The sequence below is a fragment of the Choloepus didactylus genome, chromosome 5 (assembly GCF_015220235.1).
Source record: "Choloepus didactylus isolate mChoDid1 chromosome 5, mChoDid1.pri, whole genome shotgun sequence".
Lineage (NCBI taxonomy): Eukaryota > Metazoa > Chordata > Mammalia > Pilosa > Megalonychidae > Choloepus > Choloepus didactylus.
This window is the reverse complement of record NC_051311.1, coordinates 4,312,212-4,333,642: the sequence shown is the minus strand read 5'-3', so window position 1 is coordinate 4,333,642 and position 21,431 is coordinate 4,312,212. Positions and strand designations below refer to the sequence as shown.

Genomic DNA, 21,431 nt, shown 5'->3' with positions numbered 1-21,431 from the left:
TAAGGTATCAACAAGAGGATACCTTCAATGAAGAATGGCAGATGGCATTCAGAACACCTCTGTCAGCTGGGAAGGCATGTGGCTGGCACTTGCTGGTACTTTGCTCCCAGGTTGTGTTTCAAAATGGCTTTCTTCAAAATGTTTCTGGGCTCCTGTCTCTCTTAGCTTCTCTCTCTCAGCTCCTGTGCATCCTTGCTTGTTTCTCCCAGGGTGTTTCTCTCTAAGCATCTGGGGGTCCTCTCTTAGCTTCTCTGGGGCAGACTCTGGGATTCATCTCTTAGCTTAGCATTTCCAAGTGACTTTCTGTCTGCATCTCCAAGCATCTCCAAGTGTCAGCATCTGTGTCGACTCTTGAGCTCTTTTAAGTACTCCAGTGATCTAATTAAGGCCCATCCTCAGTGTGTGGGGACATACCTCCATAGAAATAATCCAATCAAAGGTGTCCCCCACAGTCGGGTGAGTCACATCTCCATAGAAACACTCAATCAAAAGGTTCTACCCAACAAGATTGGGTTAAAAGATCATGCTTTTTCTGGGGGACATAATATATCCACACCAGCACAGTCTGTCTCATCTCTCATGTACAGGCTGTGCCACATTTAACCAGCTCTGTACTCAGGACGTGCCTTCCAACCAAAGTCTAGCTGTGTGTGGGTGAATCTTACACTGGATGCAGCCTGTGGTGGGCACAACAATGTCCCCAAAGGTGTCCCTGTGCCAATCCCAGGAACCTGTGACTACTACCAGACATGGCATGAGGGACCATTGTAATCACAAGGGTCCTTACAAAGGGAGGTGGGAGGTCAGAGCCAACTGTAGGAGATGTGACAACAGAAGAACAGACTTGAGCGATGCAGCAACAGTCAAGAAGCACAGGTAGCCCCCAGGTGCTGAAAGAGGGAAAGAAACCAGCCCTGTTGGCACCTGAGCTGTAGCCTGGTAACACTGGGTTAGGACCTCTAACCTCCAGAATGGTAAGACTATGAATCTACATTGTTGTAGACTACTAAATTGGTGGTAATTTGTTGTAGCAACAAGAGGAAACCAATCTCCAGTCTAAGAGTAGATGAAATAAGATTCTTGTGGACTTCTAGGCATATGTTAGGGCCTTGGGGATTTCTGAATCACCCTTTGACACCATAAAACCATCAACATAGAGAAACTGAATAACCGCTGAATGGGGTAGTACACGGCCATTAAAGTGATGTTTACACAGAGTTCTTGAAAATTAGAAAAATGTTATTTGGAAAAAATCCATTTGTATTACAGTAAAATCATAATTATACTAAACAGGCAGAGATCAAATTATGCATATAAACATGCCAGTAGGAAATGAACTAAAATACTAATAATAGTGATTGTTTCTGCATCTGGGATTCTAAATGACTTTACTTTTACTTTTTTTCCTTTCACTTTTCTGTATTTTCCATATTTTCTATAATGAGCAGGAATTACTTCCATAATGGAAAAAAGCCAATCAACTGCATTTTAAAAAGTAGGCAGCAGTGGGCTACGGAACCGAAAAATCAATGTAGTCAGTGTTATACTCAGAGTCCTTATTTCTGCACCAACAACTCTAATTCACTCAGCAATTCAAAACCTGTAAACTCAAGTCTAGCATGTCGGAAACTTCGGTCATCATGGATCTGTGTTTTGATTTTGAAAATGTGGTGTGGTGGTTTGGAGCTGTGTGTACCCCAGAAAAACATGCTCTTAAATTTAATGCATTCCTGCAGGTGAGGACCCATTGTAAGCAGGACCTTTTGATGAGGTTACTTTAGTTAAGGTGCAGCCCACCTCAATCAGGACAGGTCTTAATCCTATTACTGGAGTCCTTTATAAGCACAATGAAATCCAGGGAAAGAGAAAGCCACAGTAAACAAGAATCTGAAATTCAGTGGAGCCCAGAAGAGAAGGGAGAGGCCAGGAGAGGCCGCCATGTGCATTTCCCGGTGACCGAGGAGCCCAGGGCCAAGGATCACCGGCAGCCAGCCCTGGAACACGAGTCTTCAGGAAGAAAGCATCGCATTGATGATGCTCTGATTTGGACTTCCTTATTGCCTCAAAACTGTGAGATAATAAATTCCCACTGTTCAAGTCAACCCATTGTTGGTGTTTGCTTGATCGGCCCAGGAAACTAAAGCACTTGGATCAGCTGCAATAGTGGCAAAGTTCTGATCACCTTCCAGTGCCGGTGAGCTGCCTGGTGGTAGAGGGTTCATACGAGGGAGGGAGTGATTCAGGCAGAAACCGGCAAGTGAGACAATGGGAAGGAAAAAAGTCAGGGAGGACAAAATCTGGGGCGTGCAGACCCATGCTGCTTCATTGTGTGCAGGAAAACGAGGGGAGGTTCATCCTGGGAACCACAGCTGTTTGAGCTTGGGTGAGCCATTCCACTCTGAACCTCAGTCTTTCCCTCTGTGTCATCAGGAGGCGACCAACTATCTCTAAGATTCCTTCCAGCACCAACATTCTATGAACATATGTGTACACACATGGGGCCATGCAGCCCCTAAACCAATGGCACTGACTCAAAAAGGCATGCAAAAAATTCTCATTTTAGACCCGCACTTGGTATTCAAACATGGGTGGCTGTGACTTTGTGTTAACTGGTTCCATTGCAATTTGTCACTAATACCATCACCACCAGGTATTTCACACTATCTTCTCCATTCCCAATATCAGAAAAGAAGCCACACTGGGTTGGGAAGAGCTCAGATTGCGAGGGCTACTGCAGCCACCACTCGAAGGCCGGCCCCTCACCTGAGCATCTCAGCTCATCACTTGTCCGCTCAACAAGCAAAGTATTCACAACCTCAGGGACATTTTCTTTCTTCCATGAAAAATAAGCACATTAACCAAACCCAATAACAGCTTTCCCACTAAATGCAATGCCTGACAATTTCCCAGTTTCTGTAACTTAGCAAGGACGCCATTTTGGAAATGTGCCTCGTGAAATTTCACTGTTGGTTTGAAATGTCCTACAACACTTATTGTTCATGATTTTTCCCTCAGAACTATTTATAGATGCCTGCTATTTGAAAGAGACTGAAGTTGTTGAAGCCGTCTTGTTGGGTAGGATAAATCACGCGTGCCCTTAGTTTTAATGCAAAACAGGAAGGCTAATGCCAAAGAAGGCTACGGGTGCGTTATCGTATGTGAAGTTTCAGAGGAGAAGGAGGCAATTTCCAGTTGTCCACACAGAGAGACTGTCCAGGGAAGCTTACGGGGTAAGTGGCATCAAAGGCCACAGGGATCCTGAATTCATGAACCGAAGAGGAAGGAGAGAGTGTTCAAGATGGAGGAAACACAACGAGCAACTTCCCAGTGGCGTGGAGAATTTGGGTGCTACAGATTGAATTGTGTCCTCTAAAGAGATCTGCTGAAGTTCTAATCCCCAGGACATCAGAACATGACCCTATTTGGAAATGGGGTCATTGCAGATGGAATTAGGCAGGTTAAAATAAGGTCATACAAGAGTAGGGCGGGCCCTGAATGCAACATGACTGGTGTCCTTAAAAGAAGAGATAATCTGGACACAGACAGACAGTGGGGAGAACACCATGTGATGGCCGAGAAGCCACCTGAAGCCAGGGGAGAGGCAGGGGACGGATTCTCCCCGACCGACGTCAGGGCGTCCATGACCCTGCCCACACCCGGATTTCCACCTTCCAGCCTCCAGAACCCGAGGCAGCAAATCTCTCCTGTTTGAACCCACCCAGCTAGTGGTACTTTGTTACAGCAGCCAGAGAAACCAAGACACGGGGTGTGCCTGGAGAAGAGCAAAGAGTGAAAACCGGCAGTACTGCCAACCCCAGGAAGGAGGTCACGGGACACGGTTTGGAAGGACAGAGGCGATGCAGATTGCCAAGGCCTCAAATGCCGACATCAGCAGACTGCCCCACTCCACCGAGAGCAGAGGGCCAGGCAGGAGGCGTGAGCAGGTATTTAATTGATTTGCATTGCCCCACCCTATGCTAGGGCACAAAAGGTACTTGTAACTCTAGCTTAAAAAGCATTATAATTTCTTACTCAATGTTGAAGAAAATTCCAAGAACCTTACTCTACATGCCACAATGAATTGGAAAAGATTTAAACTTTTGCACATGTGAAACTGTGAGAGGGTAGACTTCCTTTATGACTCTAGTATTTCTTTGAAGTTAGAAGAGGCGTGGCCCCATTACAAAGCTTTGGTAATGGATGGTGGTGACAGTGGCACAACACTGTGAGCACAATTAACAGCACTGAATTATATATTTGAACATGGTTAAAAGCAGATATTTTAGGTTGTATCTATGTTACTAGAATAAACACTAAAACAACACAACACTATAGGACTGTACAACCCAAATGGGACCTGCATGTAAACCATGGACGACAGTTAGCTAGTACAATTATAACAACATCCTTTCATCAGATATGACAAATGTACCACACCCAGCAAGGTGTTAATAATATGGTGGTATATGGGAACTCTGTATTTTCTGCATGATTTTTCTGTAAACCTACAAGTTCTCTAATTAAAAAATAAACATTTGAACCCAATATGAACCATAAATAAACAAAATACAGTACTGCATTTTTTCATTCAATGTTTGCACGCATGGTATTGTACTGGAGATTTCATTCCGTAACTTGCTTTTATCACTCAACTTTGGTTTGGGGATCTAGCCACATATAGAGAGAACTCTGATTCCACTCTTCCATGTAGGACCCTACTACAATCAAAGCTGTCTTCTCAAGTGTAAATGAACACACTAACAAACAAAAGCTGCTGCCCATTCAGGCCCCAGAAGGGTCAGTCCTCTGGGAGAGGGCAGGAGGATGTGGCCACCCCGAGGTATCCCATGGCCCTCAGGATTCCTGGGTGCCAGCCCTCCAGACCCGAGGACCCGGCACTGGCCCTGGGCCTCCCGCATTGTCCCCGGGGACCAGTAGGGGACATGCATCCTGTACCTGGAAACACAACCCCGATTCGGCCAGTGCTCTCCATGTGACTGTGTGAGTGGGAGTGCGTGTGCATTTACTGGTATATTAGACGACACATACCGACAGTGTATGCTCAAGGGTGATGGCACACGCCTGTCACTTTGCAGTGCAAGATGCACTTTTCCTAACTAGGTGGTAAACTCTGGAGAGCTGACCCATCCCGTCGTATCGTGCATACAGCCAATACTCAATTAGCATTTATCGATCAATTGGTTTAAGCTAAGTCCTCTGACCTCCAGTATAGGCTGCATTTCCTTTTAGGATCAGAAGAACAGCTGGTTAACCTACCTCCCATAACAGGGCAATAAAATATAGTTCTTATTTTACTTAGTTCTGTAAAAGTCAAGAGAGCTTATTTTCCTAAAAGCTCCTAAGGTAACTAACTGCTCGCTTCATATGAAAGCAACCTATCAATACTGTGTGTGTGTAATGTGTGTGATGTGTGTGAGAGAGACAGCGGCCAGCTCTTACATGCACAATGGAAAAGTCACGCGCTGAGTATAAACCCAGCGGTGGCAGCAAACGGACGTGGCCGGTGGACGGCCTGGCTGCCAAGCACCCGCCTGGCACTTACCTCGATGAAGAAGATGCTGGCTGCTGAGGTCGGGTGGTGATACAAGTAGAGGGTCACGAGGACGGCCGCCGCGACGATGACGACCAGGATGAGGATCCCCACGATGAGGCCAGCGTGGAGGGCCCCCCCTTTCTTCTCGGCCGCGCTGTCATCTGTGGAAGCTGAAAGAACAGCGCCCTGTCAGACACTCGCACGTGCCCTTGGGGTTGAACTGCACCCCACAACCCACGTTTATGTCCCAAGCCCTCATTCCACGGATGTGGCCTGATTAGGAAGGGAGCGATGGCCAGGGGAATTCAATTCACAGTGAGGTCCTGGTGGGGCAGGCTGGGCCCTTACCAGACACGGTGGGGTCCTTGTAAGAGACGGGCTGGGACACAGGCAGGCAGGGGGTGGAGGCCAAGGCCCAGTTACCCCACCAGCTGGGGACGGCCAGGATGGCCACCGCCAGGCACCAGAGGGGCAGGGAACGGGCTCTGCCCCACGGGTCCCAGAGGGAGCCCGGCCCAGCCGACCCCGTGGCCTCACACTTCAGGCCCCCAGGGAACGAAGACCTGGGACCCTCAAGTCTGCATCCTCATTTGGGGAGATAATGGTTCTGAAGCACAACTGGCTCTCCTTGACTTCCTGCAGAACTTTCATTTCCATACCACCAATTTCAGACGTTAGGCACTCTTTATTTGGGCAATGAAATATTCATACTATTAATGATTAAAATTATGTTTATACTGTTTTGATTTCCAACTCGTAAACAGAATCAATAGACTTTATTCCAAAAGTGTACTCTGGAGAGTTTAAAAGTCCAATTAGCTAGACAATAAATTTAACTTTGATTTTCTCATGAAACCACAAAATTTACCCATGGAGGAACGATCGAGTGCTTCCTGAGAGTGCCTCTCTCATTTTTTGGAAATTCTGATTTGAAGAGCAACAGACATTTTTGGTGGGTGACACCAGTCTTCTAAGCAAGTCTGTGCATAAGCCTAAAGGATCACTTTCAAAATCTGTTTTAAACTGAAATGTTCTTTCAAAGCCGAACTGATGGATGCTAAATGACCCTCAAATAGTTTTATCGTGATCCAAAGGGAGCACACAGCACAGGAAAATATTCCACTTTGCCACGGACCAATATCGTTTTCTATAACTTTTACTGAGATGCTTTCCACTGCAATACACATTTTCAGAGAATTAGGAAAGGGTGGAATTAAATTTCTAAAGTAATAGCTACCCCACCCAAAGGCAATCAACCAAGCAAAACTAATCTCTAACATCTCCTCTTGGTCTGAAATTTGATAATTTTTGATGATTACTCAGGCAGTTTGAGGAGAGCTTCCTAAATTATGTGCAGGAGCCAACTGCACCTTAGCACATAATATGACTGGCTTTTTTTAATCACTGGATAATTCATTAAGAGTCATAGGAGTTCTGGAACAGTGGTTTCCTAATTTATTTTATCTCTTTGTTATTTTTACCTTTTAAAAGTTTGCTTCTGTCTATTAAACACCTTCTACTATGCAATGATTTGTTTTATTTTAAATTTTTATTAATTAATAACAAACAACTGGCTGTTAGAATGTGTGGTCAGTATAAGCAAACAGAATCGCAGATAAAGCAAAGAAACATGGCCTCCTAATTCTTTCTATTCATCCTTCACATTGTTTTGTTCTTTGCCTAAAACCCATGGTGGGTATTCAATCACCCTTCTCCAAATCTATTAAAGCTCAACAGCTTACAGGTTTCCCTTGCACAATAGAAACACATTAGTGTGTTTCTACCTAAGAGGTAGACACTGCTATTATTCCCATTTCATGGATGCAAGAACTGAGGCCTAGAGAAATAAGGAATGCACTGAGGGTGCAGCACTCCCGAGAGAGAACTGGGAGTCAAATCCAAGGGGTCTGGCTTCGTGTCTGCGCTCGGAGCCTCCGATCAACCCCAGACTCCTAACACTGAGTTTGAGGCGCTGATATTTCCCCTCATTGCATGTCATGGGTTCTTCTGGCAAAGAATTCTGAAAAGAACTTGGTAAAAAAGGAAAATTCATGTAGAAATGGTTAAGGAAGTAACTTTGTGCCTCTACAAGGGCAGAGAGGCTGGCTGTGTTCCGCTTAGCGGCTGCCATAAAAATGAATTTAATCTGCGTTTGGTAGAAAGGACAGGGAGAGGAAGGAGGGGCAAGAGGGAAGGAAAAATAAGGGCTGCGTATAAGGGTTGCAATTACTTGGATTTGTATTGGAGAATCAAACGAGGCTGCAGTAAACTACTTCATCTGTCTGGGCCTCCGTGACCTTATTTCTACACCAGGAGGACAGAGGGAACTATCTCCTGGGCTCGAGGGGACAAGGATGTACTTAGGAGAATGCCTGGCATATAACAAGTGCTAAATAAATGCCAGCGATTACACTGCTGCTGTTACAGTTGTTATTATTAGTATCAGTGATAGATTGAGGCAAATTAGACTATCTGATTCTTGACACCATATAAACTATTTTTTTGCCCTTAACAATTTGTTACTTTTGAAAATTTGGCCTGGTCCTAAGCATGCTTGTAAAATTGCATCTTCTGGACTTAACTTTTTTTTTTTTGGAGAAAACACTGCAAAACATCCTTTCAAGCACTAAGAGTAGCCTTGAATGTTTCTTCAAATCCTCTGTGCAGTTCCATCCATCCTTCCCTCCATCCATTCCTCCATACATCCCTCTATTCATCCATGCATCCCTCCATCCCTCCCTCCCTCCCTACATCTGTCCATCCAGCCACCACTCCATCCATCCATCCCTCCATCGTTCCCTCCACCATCCCTCTGTCCATTCATGTATCTTCCCATTGATCCATCTCTCCCTTCCTCCATCCCTCTCTCCCTCTGTGCCTCTGTCCATCCATGCATCCCTCCATCTCTCATTCATCCCTCCCCTCCTCCCATCCCTCCATCCATCCATCCATCCATCCATCCATTATCCCTCCCCTCCTCCCCTTCAACCATACATCCATTCATCCATCCCTCCCCTCCTCCCATCCCTCCATCCATCCATTCATCCCTCCTCTCCTCCCATCCATCCATCCATCCCTCCCCTCCTCCCATCCATCCATCCATCCATCCATTCATCCCTCCCCTCCTCCCATCCATCCATCCATCCATCCCTCCCCTCCTCCCATCCATCCATCCATCCATCCCTCCCCTCCTCCCATCCCTCCATCCATCCATTCATCCCTCCTCTCCTCCCATCCATCCATCCATCCCTCCCCTCCTCCCATCCATCCATCCATCCATCCCTCCCCTCCTCCCATCCCTCCATCCATCCATCCATTCATCCCTCCCCTCCTCCCATCCATCCATCCATCCCTCCCCTCCTCCCATCCATCCATCCATCCATCCATTCATCCCTCCCCTCCTCCCATCCATCCATCCATCCATCCATTATCTCTCCCCTCCTCCCCTTCAACCATACATCCATTCATCCATGCATCCTTCCCTCTATCCATCCATGCATCTCTCCATCTCTCCCCTCCATCCGTCCCCTCCTTCCTCCATCCATCCATCCATCCGTCTCCCCCTCCCTCCCCTCCTTCCTCCATCCACCCATCCTTTCTATTTCTTGGCCTTTTGAGTCCACCAGATAGGGAAGGGAATGGCTGCCACCTCCAGAGTGATCCGGAGAACCAGAACCTGTTGAGGAGGCAGCAGGTAACAGGCCGCCTTTCCCAGGAGGAAGAGAGCAAAGAGCTATTAAATAAGAGCCCTTGTGAAAACTAAAATTATCTTTGCCATGCAGGATGCAGGTTCCCAATCTTTGGAGTTCAATATCATAACCAGGTTTGCACCTCAGTGTGATGAACTTCACTCACTCCCTATACTAAGGCACAAATGTTCACTTTCACAATTATTACTTACACTTCCAGCAATGGGTTATTTACATTATCTCCCTTTTACAACTTTCCTTTACAGGGCTGATAGGGATGGAAGCCAGTGTGGTCATGTCTAACACAATTTGTAGAATCTAGTTTGTTGCTAGACAAATAAGCAGTTGATAACATTTTTCAATGATAATGATTTTAATATAATAAAACCTCTCCATGGATTCTCAAAATATTACTAGCAAATAGATGAAATAAAATTTCAGAGACTGATTAGCATGTATATGACTTTATGATGTGTCATAACTAGAGCAAATCAGTTAAGGAGAAACGTAGCAAATTCAATTCCTAAATGTTACAGTGGGATCCTCGTGCCCCACGCAGGGCTGATTTCAAAATGCTTCAGAGTGATCATCTGAGCGGCATGGCCAAAATTGCACACGTATATTTGGAGAACACGTTTTTCGATTTTTATATTATTTAAGCAAAATTTCTGCTACTGCAATGATTCTACAATTAGCCATTTCCTACAAAGTAGAAGCATTTCTCCTTCAGCGGCTTTGCCCCCATGGGCTTTGGGGGCTCGCATCTTAACAGGTATCGTGACAGCGTATAAAAGGTTATTGAGTCTGGAGCCGAAGTTAAGCGCTGCACAGATGTGCTCTGTCTTTAAACCCTTTCACCATTTGGTGTTCAGTGTCCTATCATACTTGATCGATGGCGTAGGTTTCCCACCCCCTTGGGTACCTGACGACAAGGTAGCAGACCCTCCACGCTAAAGCTCAACCGCCACGAGAAATTTAAAAAGTGTAAGCAAGTGGAAGTGGTAGTCATTTCCATAATTGAAATTTACTTCATTCACCTCCAGGTCAGACTGCTCAAATAAACTGATTTCACTCCCTCGACAAAGTCAATAAGCAAAGACGTTGTCTTTGGAAACAGCCATTCTGTGGCTTGCCTGAGTGTTCCTCCAACTTGGCAGACACGAGTGGGTCAGAGGCCACCCCGAGCCTGTTTAAGGCAAGAGCTTCTTATTAAGCTGGTCAGAGCCTACGGGGAGATGGGGGAATATTCAGAGAAGACGAGCAGGGATCCAGGCTTGAGGCTCAAGCTCTTACTCGTAGAAATCCTTATGCTCTTTCAATTGTGTTCCAAAATGGACCCAACCCAAACAGCTCTTCTTCTCCCCTTAATATCACACATAGGAGAATTCAGATCTGCAGTATTTACAGTCTTCCAACATGTATTAAAACAAGGGGAATTAATGATGAATAGAAAGGAGATACCGTACAATGGAGCCCCAAAGTCAAAAAGGGATATATAATATATAATATATGATACAAATACATATTAAAAGCCTATAAAACAGAGGTCTTTGCCTACTCTCAGATTTTAAAACTTTACTGAAGCACAGAAAAATTGACAGTATCAAAGATAATGTACTCTCCTCTGATTGTCTGCGTGGCCTGGGTAGCGTTCTTGGATTTTCAGTACTTTATAAAGTGCAGATCAATACTAGACACCAAGAAGTCTGTGAGAATCATCAACTCGATCCAGGCAATCTGTTATTTTTGGATAAATTTTAGCTACCATGGCAGCAAAAATATTAGAAAATATTCAAGATTTCAGGTAAAGATATTTTGTTCACTGCACTTCAAGGGAAGGTGAAGATGAAAATACTGATAGGAGAAAAAGATTGCAGAGGCTTTCACATGTTTCTTCAAAGTGTAGCATTTAATTTAAAGCTCTATGTCTCCTTGCTCTTTCTATGACTAATTATTTTCCAGGATTTATATGCATGTGGCATTGATATTCTGTATTTAGAAGTATAATTCACCAGTATGTTAAAAAAGATTTTAATACATTGCTAAAATGATCTGTACCCACTATTAAATCTTGCCAATAATTAAAATCCAGACCACAAGTAAAGTAAAACTAAAATAGGAGTATTTCTCAACAGAATTTTATGCATTTTAGAACTAACTTTTCTCTTGGCTTTAAAATGAAATACTACAGCCCATAAATTCCATTATGTATTAATATCTTTTGGGGGACAGAGAAGCTGATGGATTGGACAAAGCCTTGCACAAATGTGCTCAAAATTCATAAATCTTATGCAGAAGATGCCAAAATGTTCCTTCTTAAAGCTTCAGGATGAATTTAAGCTATAAATACTAAAAATGTTAGTGTTTCACTGTTGGATTAAAAACAAACAGAGCGTTTTCCCTGTGGAATATCATCTAGCCCACTTATAAACGAAAGCATGTAACAGAAGAAAATCAAGTGGTAAAAATTTTAACTAAATTGGCTTTCCCTTGGAAGTTTTCCTTGGAACTGATTTCATTTCATAGCTCATGTTTTTCTCCTCTTAGCTCTGCCTTTTTACACACATGCTCATGGCCCTGACCTCATTCAGCATTTCTCCCGGTGCTTTGTGTATTTTCTTTCTTTCTTTTTTGTTTTTTTTTTTTTTAAATAATTCTCTTGGTTCTTTCCTTTTCTCTGTCACAGTGTTACTATTTTTCGCATGCATACCAGCCTGTCCATGTCCTTCAGGCATTAGGGGCAACTTGCAACTGTTTTACAAGATGTACCTCATCCGCCATTTTTATCACTTGAGAACAAATCCGCAGTTCACAGCATGCATCCCTGTAGGAGGGATGCAGGTAAGCACTGCTAGAAGATATTAAAACAGTGTGCAGAACCAGGCTCTGTGCATTTTGGATGGCAGGGGTCAAGTCTGGCAGGTCCAGTGGCCCAGCTTCTCTTCTGCAGCCTGTGCTACTACCAGGCCCACTCTGAATTTCTTTTCAAGGAGACGTATAAAACGCTCCGGGCAGAAAGGGCTTAGGTTATGGCAATCCTTTTTAACAGCAACCCTCCACCCTTTACCTTGGAAAAATGAAGCTAAATAAAATGTCTGTGAACTCATATTAAAAAACACTTGATTCCATCAAAACAAGGAGTTATGGATAAGATCCCCTCCCCTGCTCCGAGCCCCTTCATGTAATTGGCGCTTTACTGCATGTGCATACATTTGCACCTAAAAGAAAAGATTTATGGTGTTTATAGCTACAATAAGAACAAAAACAAATCTTTGGAATAAACCATTATCATTTTTCATTTCTAATGCCTACGATATGATTTCAGGACATTTTCCACCATGGAGATCTTTATAAAACCTAACTTTGAAACTTTCCCTAACGTACTTTCTACACCCAATTGTCATTTTTCTCTACTTTAAGAATACATTAAAAGAAAAAAGTTTTGGTAAAATAAAATGTGTCTCTACTTGTACAAAATAATTCACATGAAAAAGTCATCTTAGCAACTAAATTTTCCAGCTAAATATTAAACTAAAAGGGTTTCACGGAATGCAACGGCTTCTCTTAATTTCATGCCAAGTCCTTGCCTGGTTAAGAAATTAGGGTTTTCAACTACAGTAAAAGTTGAGCAGCGTTCTCCTACTGAGCTTATTCTCGGTGGCTGAGGAACACCGAAAAGAAAGGGGCGCGCAGAGCAGAGGGCCCTTCCCGCCAGTCCGTCCAGTCCACTGCAGGGCGAGGTTACGCTCAATCTGAGCGGTCCTTTCCGTGATGATCTCAAAGTGGTTGCAGCCCTCGCAAGCCCACCGCATCTCTGAGCACGAGGTGAGCCGGTGTGAGCCGGGGGAGGCGCCCTGGAGCCGCCCCTCACCTGCAGGACCTGAGGGACACGCCTCGCACCGGGGCACAGTCCCAACAGCTGTGGGCACGATGGGTGCAGGGCCCGGCCTCCCCGATGGCGCTGCTGTGCACGACGTGGGGACGGGTCACCTTCTATCCATCTCTACTCCTCACTACAGCGGCTCTACTATGTGATTAGTAAGTCCACTGCCAATACTAATCGCCATTCTATCGATCACTGTCCTTCACGACACTGGTTTTATTACTGCAGTCACCAATATTGTAACTGATAAGAATTGTCATTCTGTTGATTCTGATCCATGGTCCCCGAGTTGTGCCTGCACAATCAGGCTCGTAACACCCTCCTGTGTGTGTGTGGGGATGGGCTGCATGCCCCCCATGGCGCTGACCCAGAGGGGAATGATTCATCCAGCGGGGCCAGGCATGGAGCCCACGGAACCCCTATGGCCAAGCCCTGGGAAACCCAGGCCAAGGGCCGCCCAGCTGCAGACCCAGCCGTGGCCGCATGAGCGGCAGACCCTGCAGCCACAACCTAGAAAATGCCAGCCCAGCTCCTGAGGGTCAGTGGACCATCCAAGCAAAGTCAACCTCCTGGTGGTCATCTGTAAGCAGCTTCTACTCAAAAATGCAAAATATTAAACCAATCTCATGTTTGTTGACACCTGGGTTTATACTCAAAACCAGTGAAGACCTCCCGGCTCCCTAGGAAAGTGTGAATGAATTTGGTTTTGGAGACACTGACTTGGCCTGTGTGTGTGTCTCGGGATTGGAAACTTAGTCCTGGACACTGCTGACCACAGAAGCCTTTTGTTATTTGTTGTGATTTATGTACACACCAGGGCTGTAGCTTCAGTGCTGGAAAATACAGCTCAGATGAGGCCTCTGATGGGGCAGAATGCGCTGGGCTGCTGGGGAAGGCTCCTATGAAACCGTGCCTACCCCTGCCTCCGCCTGCCCAGGGTGAAATGGGAGAGGTGTGGCTGCCCACGGGGCGCACCCCCGTTCCCATGTGGCCATCCCCATGACAGCAGCCTGGTAGAAAGGCCGCGCTGGGCAGGTGCAGAGAGCTGCCACAGGGTTTGCTTTCGTCTCAGAGTGCGGGGGATGGGATCAGGGTTGCCAAGGGGCTCGGGGTGACTGCAGAACGCCATGGTTTGGCGAGGCAGGTGCTGCCAGTGCCGGGCTGTTGGCACCAGTGGGCAGAGAGGGGCCGGTGGGGTGTGGGCTGCACCCAGCTCCTGCTCGGATGGCAGAGAGCCCAGACAGGTGACACATCCCGTGCTGCCCCTTCAGGTGCAAAATGCGATTATAACAGCACTTTCCTCGTAGGATGAGGGGCACTTATATGTTCAGCTCTTAGGAGAGGGCTTGGCGGAGAGTAACAGCCCAATAATTGGCCCTTTTATTAACAACAGCAGTGTCCCAAGAAGAAGTTAAAGCTAAACATGAATCAAATAACCAGAAGTGTTAAACTTTATGCTCAGTAGTTGGAGAAGCTGGTTTCCTAAGGATAAGCCTTTTTGCTTTAGTTGAGAATTTCAAGAAGCTTGGAAGACGTTACTCAAGAGGAATTTTTTATAAAACACATCTAGGTTATGAGAAGCCCATCAGAATCACTCTCCTTTCTGTTTTTACTGAAGTAAAAATTCCTTCACTGCAATGCCCAGATCTCAGGTATACTCTTCGACAGATTTGATAACTGAAATTACCCCAGCAACTATCTCCCGAATCACAGTACGGAACAATTCCATGCCCCCAAAGTTTCCTCCTTCCCCTCCCAGTCAACCCTTGTCCACGCCATCCCGGGGACAGCCACTGTGCTAGTTTCTGTTGCTGCCGATTAGTTTACCCCTTACCCGAATTTCATGTCTATTGAACCACAGTATGTACACTCTATCGTGTCCGGCTTCTTTTGCTTAATATGATGTTTTTAAGATTTATTTGCATGTATCAGGAGCTGATTTTTTTTCCTGCTGAACAGCAGCCCATTGTAGGAATAGACTCAATTTGTTTATTTATTCTTCTGCCAGTGAACATCTGGAGTTCCAGTTATCGGCAACTGTGAACACAGCTTCTATGAATGTGTATACAGGTTTTGCGCATATGTATTCTCTTGGATTGATAAACAGATGCAGAATTTCTGGCTCAAGAGGCAGATCTATATGTTTAACTTCATAAAAATGAGTCAAACAGTTTTCCAAAGTGCTTGTACCACATACCACTTCAACCAGCAGTGTCCCGGGATTCAACGTCAGTGTTTCAGTCTTTTTAATTTTACCACTCTTGGGTGTGAAACAGTATTTCATTGAACTTTTGGTTGTCTTTCTTTTGATTATTAATTTGCAAGAGAACTTTCCATTTTCTGGTTACATGTCTTTTGTAATATGTACTGAAATATTTTCTCTGGTATGTGACCTGCCTTATGGTTTTTGATGAGCAGACGTTTTTAATTTTGATGAAGTCTAATTTATCAGTTTTTTGACCAGTCTTCCTAGAGGCTCTTGGGGATTGAATTTGTCTCCCACAAAGTCCTGCTGGAGTCTTGATCTGCACTGCTGTGGGGATGACCCCATTCGTATATCGGACGTTTGAGAATGTTGTTATTCTTTAAGGTGTGGACTCGTTGGTGAATAATCTCTTGAGACGTCCTACTCGGATGAGGCCAAACTGAATCAGGGTGGGCTTTACTCCACATGAACGGAGGCCTTTCAAGGCAGGGAGCGTGCAGACACGGTCATCCGGGGGGAGCCACAGGAGGAGACCCCAGAGACAGAAGGCCATGGGGCGGGGTCACAGACGCCAGCCAAGGAACCCAAGGATGGCGGGAGTCAGCTCCAGAGCATCACAGACCCCAAGAGCAAGCTTGGCCCGTCGAGACCTTGACATGGACTTCTAGCCTCCAAAACTGAAAGACAATAAATTCTTACTTTTTAAGCCACCCCTCGTGTGGTATTTGTCACAATAGCCCTGGGAAGCTAAGCCGGGAGGTTATTAAATGTATTGAGCTTTTCAAAGAACCAACTTTTGAGTGTGATAACATTCTCTACTGTTTGTTCATTTTCCACTTCATCTTTTTCTACTCATCCTTATTATTCCTTCTTTCTACTTAATTTTGGATTAATTTCTTAAATTGGAGGCTTGATTCATTCATTTTAAGCCTTTCTTTCTAAAATAAGCATTTAGAATTATAAATTTCCTCTTAAATATTTTTGGCAGCTTCCCATGAATTTTGATATGCTGCATCTATCATTACTCAGTCGGAACATTTTCTAATTTTCCTCATGATTTCTTCTTTGATTCATATATTATTTAGAAGTACTGTTTACTTTTCACATATTTGGAGATTTTCTAGATATCTTATTGTTCCCATTTGTCATTTGATTCTTTTGTAGTCAGAAACCATAGTTATAAGACTTCAATCTTTTGACATTTAAGAACCTTTTTATGACTCAGTATATGGTCTACCTTGGTGACAATTTCCTGTATACTTGAAAAAAATATATGTATATATTCTATAATTGTTGGGTATTGTTGTAGAAATATCAATCAGGTCAAAGTGGCTGATAATAGACAAGTCAACATTCTTCTTATTTTTTTTCTATTTTTGTCCAATTTTATTATGATTCTAATGCCTTCCTGATGAACAGATCCTTTCAGCATTTTCAAAATGTCCTCTTTACCTCTTTGTTCATGCTCTTTGTCTTGAAGTTTACTTTGATATTTATACAACCAGTCCAGCTTTCTGTTGGTTATGTTTGCGTGCTATGTATTTTTCTGTGGTTTTACTGTGAAACATTTTATATCTTCATGTCTTTATTTTTCATGTACATCTCTTATATACAGCCTAGAGTTGGATCTTTTTAAATTCAGTCTGATAATCTCTCCTTTTATTCTATTTACATTTAATATTATTCTTAGTCTGGTTGGATTTGGTCTGCCATTTGCTGTTTGTTTTCTTTGTGCTCAATCTCTTATTTGGCCCTTTGTTCCTGCTTTCCTACCTTCTTTGGGGTTAATCAAATATTCTTAGTATTCCATTAAAATTCCCCCAGCGGATTTTCCTTGCCACGTTTTTGTATTTTTTAGTTAGCGGTTACTGAGCATAATGCTAGTATGTGTTAAAATAACTTATGATTGAAATTTTGTACAAGTTGCTAATTAATTATTGTAACTGAAATATAACATTTGGCCACAGTAGCTTACAGCTCTCCTATGAATTAGTGTGAAATAATGAACTCTTGTCCTTACAAATCAGTATACTTTAAGAATCTTGCAGGGAATTATTTGAGCACTGCAGAATAAAACAAAGGAAAAAATTAGCTGTAATGGAACAGCAAACCATTGAAAATCTAGCTGTTGAAAAAGATTAAATTTACCATCTAATGGATTCAACTACTCTCTTTAAAGCGTCATACCTTTTTAAAAATAGCACATCTTTTCTGCCCATCAACGTTTCATCCTTTTTGGTTTAGAGGAGAGTAGCATAGGCAATATGCATCGGCGATTTAAGCCCATGAGGACAGAGCGTAGTGTGGCTCTCAGTCTGCAGGACGGTCACCAGCCTCAGCAGACTCCAAACACACCCTGCATGCTGCACACATCAGGAGGCCCCCTTCCCCAACCCCCCGAAACGTTTCATGGTTTCTCTCAACTCCCAGACACCATATGCCCACTGACTGCTCCTGGCTCACCCTCTCCTTTGTACTTTGCTTCCTACTTTCCTGAGAAAGTAGCTCAGAGGCAGCTCCCTCCTCGCTCCGCACCACCTCCCTCCTGCACCCATGCTGAGGACAGAGTGTAGTGTCCTCATCCGGGGGTCCCTCACTTCAGGTTCCTTCTCTTGACACCTACAACACATAAATAGGCTCCTAAATTTAAACACCGACAACAGCCTGCTCTCCTCATCTTTTCTTCAGGCTCCTGTCCTGGTGGACTCTGATTTCCTTTTGGTCCAAGACTTCCCTAACTCTGCCTGGGATCGGGCAACCGGGACTCTCTCTCTGAAGGAGACACTCATCCGCGTAGTTTCCCATCAGAAAGTCACTTTTCTGTTCTGATTTTTCTTGCCCTGCCTGCAGCATAGACACTGGCCACTACTTTCTCCTCTAAATGTTCTTCTCCTCTGGCTTCTGTGATTACAGAGTCTTCTCGCTTCTTCTCTGAGTCTCTTTTCAATCTTCTTCATAAAACCTCAAATATTGTGTTTCCCCATTCTCCATTCTTTCCATTTTTAAATCATTCCTTCATGACATCATTTACCTCACACCTCTCAAAAAGTAGATGCAGAAAGAAATCAGGAATTACTGAGCCCTTGATGGTCTTTGTGGTCTGTGGATGAAAGGCTCCGGCATCCTCTGGGGGCTCATCAGAAATGCAAAGCTGTGGGGACCCCTCAGAGCTTCTACCTCAGAAGGCATAGTTGATCGAGTCTCCCTTTGATTCTGATGGACTTGGGTATTCATGAAGCATTGCATCAAACCACTCATTCTCAACTTAACTTTCTACTGGAATTATCTGGGGGGTTTAAAAAAGTATTGATGCCTGGGTCCCCCTCTCATCAATTCAGATTTAACTGGTAGAACAGTGGGGATACCAGGGTTACTATCAACTGTGGTAATGAAATTAGGCTGGAATGGGTGATTCCAATGTGCAGACATGGTTGAGAACCATAACTATGGGCAAAATTTGAGGAAAGTCTTAATTCTAGGGAAAATTTTTTAAAAAATAAAGGATAAGAAAATTTTGCTATTTTAGTACATTAATACTTAGAATGCAGTCAGTGCTACCAAGAAAAACAGCCAAACAGAAGATAAAACTAAATGCCAAGGTACTTTTCAGCTTTAGAAATGAAAGAGATAGATATTCGATAGCCTGTCAAAAGGAAATAACAGTTTCTCTTTGCTTATAAGACTATGATCTACACACAAGAAGAGGATGGAAAAAATAGCAAGGGAAGGTAGGGAAAAAAGTACTGAAAGCTGTGTTACTTTGATGATTTATGCATGAAAGGCCACAAATCATTTGACAATGATAAAGGAAACACTAGACCCCTGATCTATCACTAGAGACTCAGTAATAAAAACATAACCTTAGAAGGTATTCCACTAGAAAAATCAGAATAAGGTTCTCACATTTTATCTTTGGATGAAAAGTACAGCATGTACAGAAATAGGAAACTCTGAGCATAGAAGAACTAGAATTTAAACCAGCCATCCTGTAGGAGTGCACTCAAAGTGTGTCTGTAATAGCTCTTTGAAGTCAATCATTTTGCAGATTTGTACTTATGAATTACCGTTGGCAATTTCAGCATCTCCATGGGGCAGACGTCACCTTCTGACTTGAGAACTGGCCTTACAGGGTCTGGGTTTAGTAAAAATCCGCATCAGGAAGAAGATATGACGAGCACAGTACCAACTGCCCAGGACATCTCGCTGGTACGAAGGGGTGACACTTCCAGCAGTCTTAGTAGTTAAGGACTGATATTAAAATATTTTTGAGAAGGAGCTTGACTGTATCAAAGGGAAGAACCTCTTAAGGAACTGGAAGAAAATGCAGATTTGGTGCTTTTTCAATCAACAAATTCTAAAGTAACGAAATTGAATCACAGAACTTTAGAGACTGAAGTAATTTTAACACCTGCAGTGTGGAGAAGTGACACAATTCCATTCTGCTAAATTGAGTGGGATCTCTTTGACTTTATGCCTCAATTAAAAGACTCTGCTATCGATTTGACCTGCAGACCTCCTCCCACTCTGAATCCTAAGACAATCACATTTCCCTGTAGGTGGAGGGTCACGTGGAAACACCCTAATCAGATGCCAAAGAAGGTACTTACTATCTACACGTGTCAAAATATATAACTACAGAAATGTAGCTCTTCCAATCTAGGCATGAAAACTCAAAGAAGATGTGGTATCACACGCATGTAACTATTATCCACAGAAATATACATATGCACAAATATATGCTCATAGGTCCTGGTTACTGGTGAATTAACTCTGAGTTTCTAGAGAAACCAAGAAGACCACAAGAACTTTAAATTAGCTTTTGAACATAAACCCACAGAGCAGCCCTGTGGAGTGAGGGCCTATGCCAACGGTTCTGACAGGAGAGTCAGTGCACAGAAAGGATGACAGAGAGACTACTGCTTAATTCCAGGGGAAAAGGAAATCATTTTCAATCCCTTGTAATATCAGTTCTTATAGAAAAAGTCAGTTTTTATAGAAGAGGAAAGAAGATAGCAGGTGTAAGTAAAATAGCTGATGTTGGCATTTACCCTGTGAAATTCGACCGAAGGGAACCTACACCGGGAGCTGCAATTATGAGAAGATGCTAAGGCTTCCACTCGGCACCAAGTCCAAATGGACTCCTGTATGGCTCTGCCACACACCAGCAGGGACCCGGCCTTTCTGTCCCCACGCCCGGCTACAAAATAAAAATGAATGCTAGAACCAACTCACAAGGTGAAGGGAGTAAATGCATGCACGGCACTTAGAGCAGTACCTGGGGCATAGGAAGGCCTCAACCAACGTCACTACTGCAACTTCTCCTCCTCCTCCTCTTCCTCCCCCTCCTCTCACTCCTCCTCCTCCTCCTCCTCCTGCTCCTTTCTCTCCTCCTCCTCCTCCTCCTGCTCCTCCTCCTCCTCTCCCTCCTCCTCCTCCTGCTCCTCCTCCTTCCAGTTCATCTTCTGCTGCTTTTTCTTTGTTATCTCCTCCTTATCTCCCTACCCCACCCCTCCTCCTTCTTATGTTTTCCACAAAAATAAGGGACTGGCATGCTATTGATTAGAATTACACATTACTTTTAACTTCCTATTATAACATGCGACCAGCCATGTTTCAGCTGGAGATCAAACGCGGTTATATTGGGTCTCCTGAGTTTTTGTGTTCAGCCATTTGCAGCGGCCAGCCAAGCTACACCTCACTAAGCCGGCACTGATTAGGTAACATTAACTTTGATTCGAGGTTTTGTGTGTGTTCTTTTCTCCAAATTATTTAGAAAGATTAGACTTTCCACTCAACCCTAAAGGCTCGTAAAACTGCCCCAAACAACCAGCCTGAAACTTTAGAAGGCTCTGCCTACATCTAGTCTAAATGTATCACAAAACACAATGCACAACTGAAGGTTCTTTAAGGGATTCTGAGCAGACGGTAACTCAGTGTGGGCCCTGTGAATGCAAAACCCCATTGTGTGACTCCGCTTTCCAGCTGCTCAGAAGGGTTTCATGCTTTCATATCAAAGAGAAGGAAAATCTCCTGGAAAGTCAATGTGTCATCAAGTCAGCTCTGGATTCCACTAAGAAAATCAGCTACTTTTGCCCAAGA

The 21,431-nt window shown here is 44.0% G+C and overlaps 1 protein-coding gene across 1 annotated transcript in view; it reads right to left on the bottom strand.

The window, feature by feature from the left end:
* PLXDC2 (plexin domain containing 2) overlaps positions 1 to 21,431 on the bottom strand; it is a 391,835-nt gene that overhangs the window by 27,442 nt on the left and 342,962 nt on the right. The window contains exon 13 of the mRNA XM_037837678.1: positions 5,564 to 5,724. Coding sequence (XP_037693606.1) covers positions 5,564 to 5,724 — 161 coding nt within the window. The remainder of the gene's footprint in view (positions 1 to 5,563; positions 5,725 to 21,431) is intronic.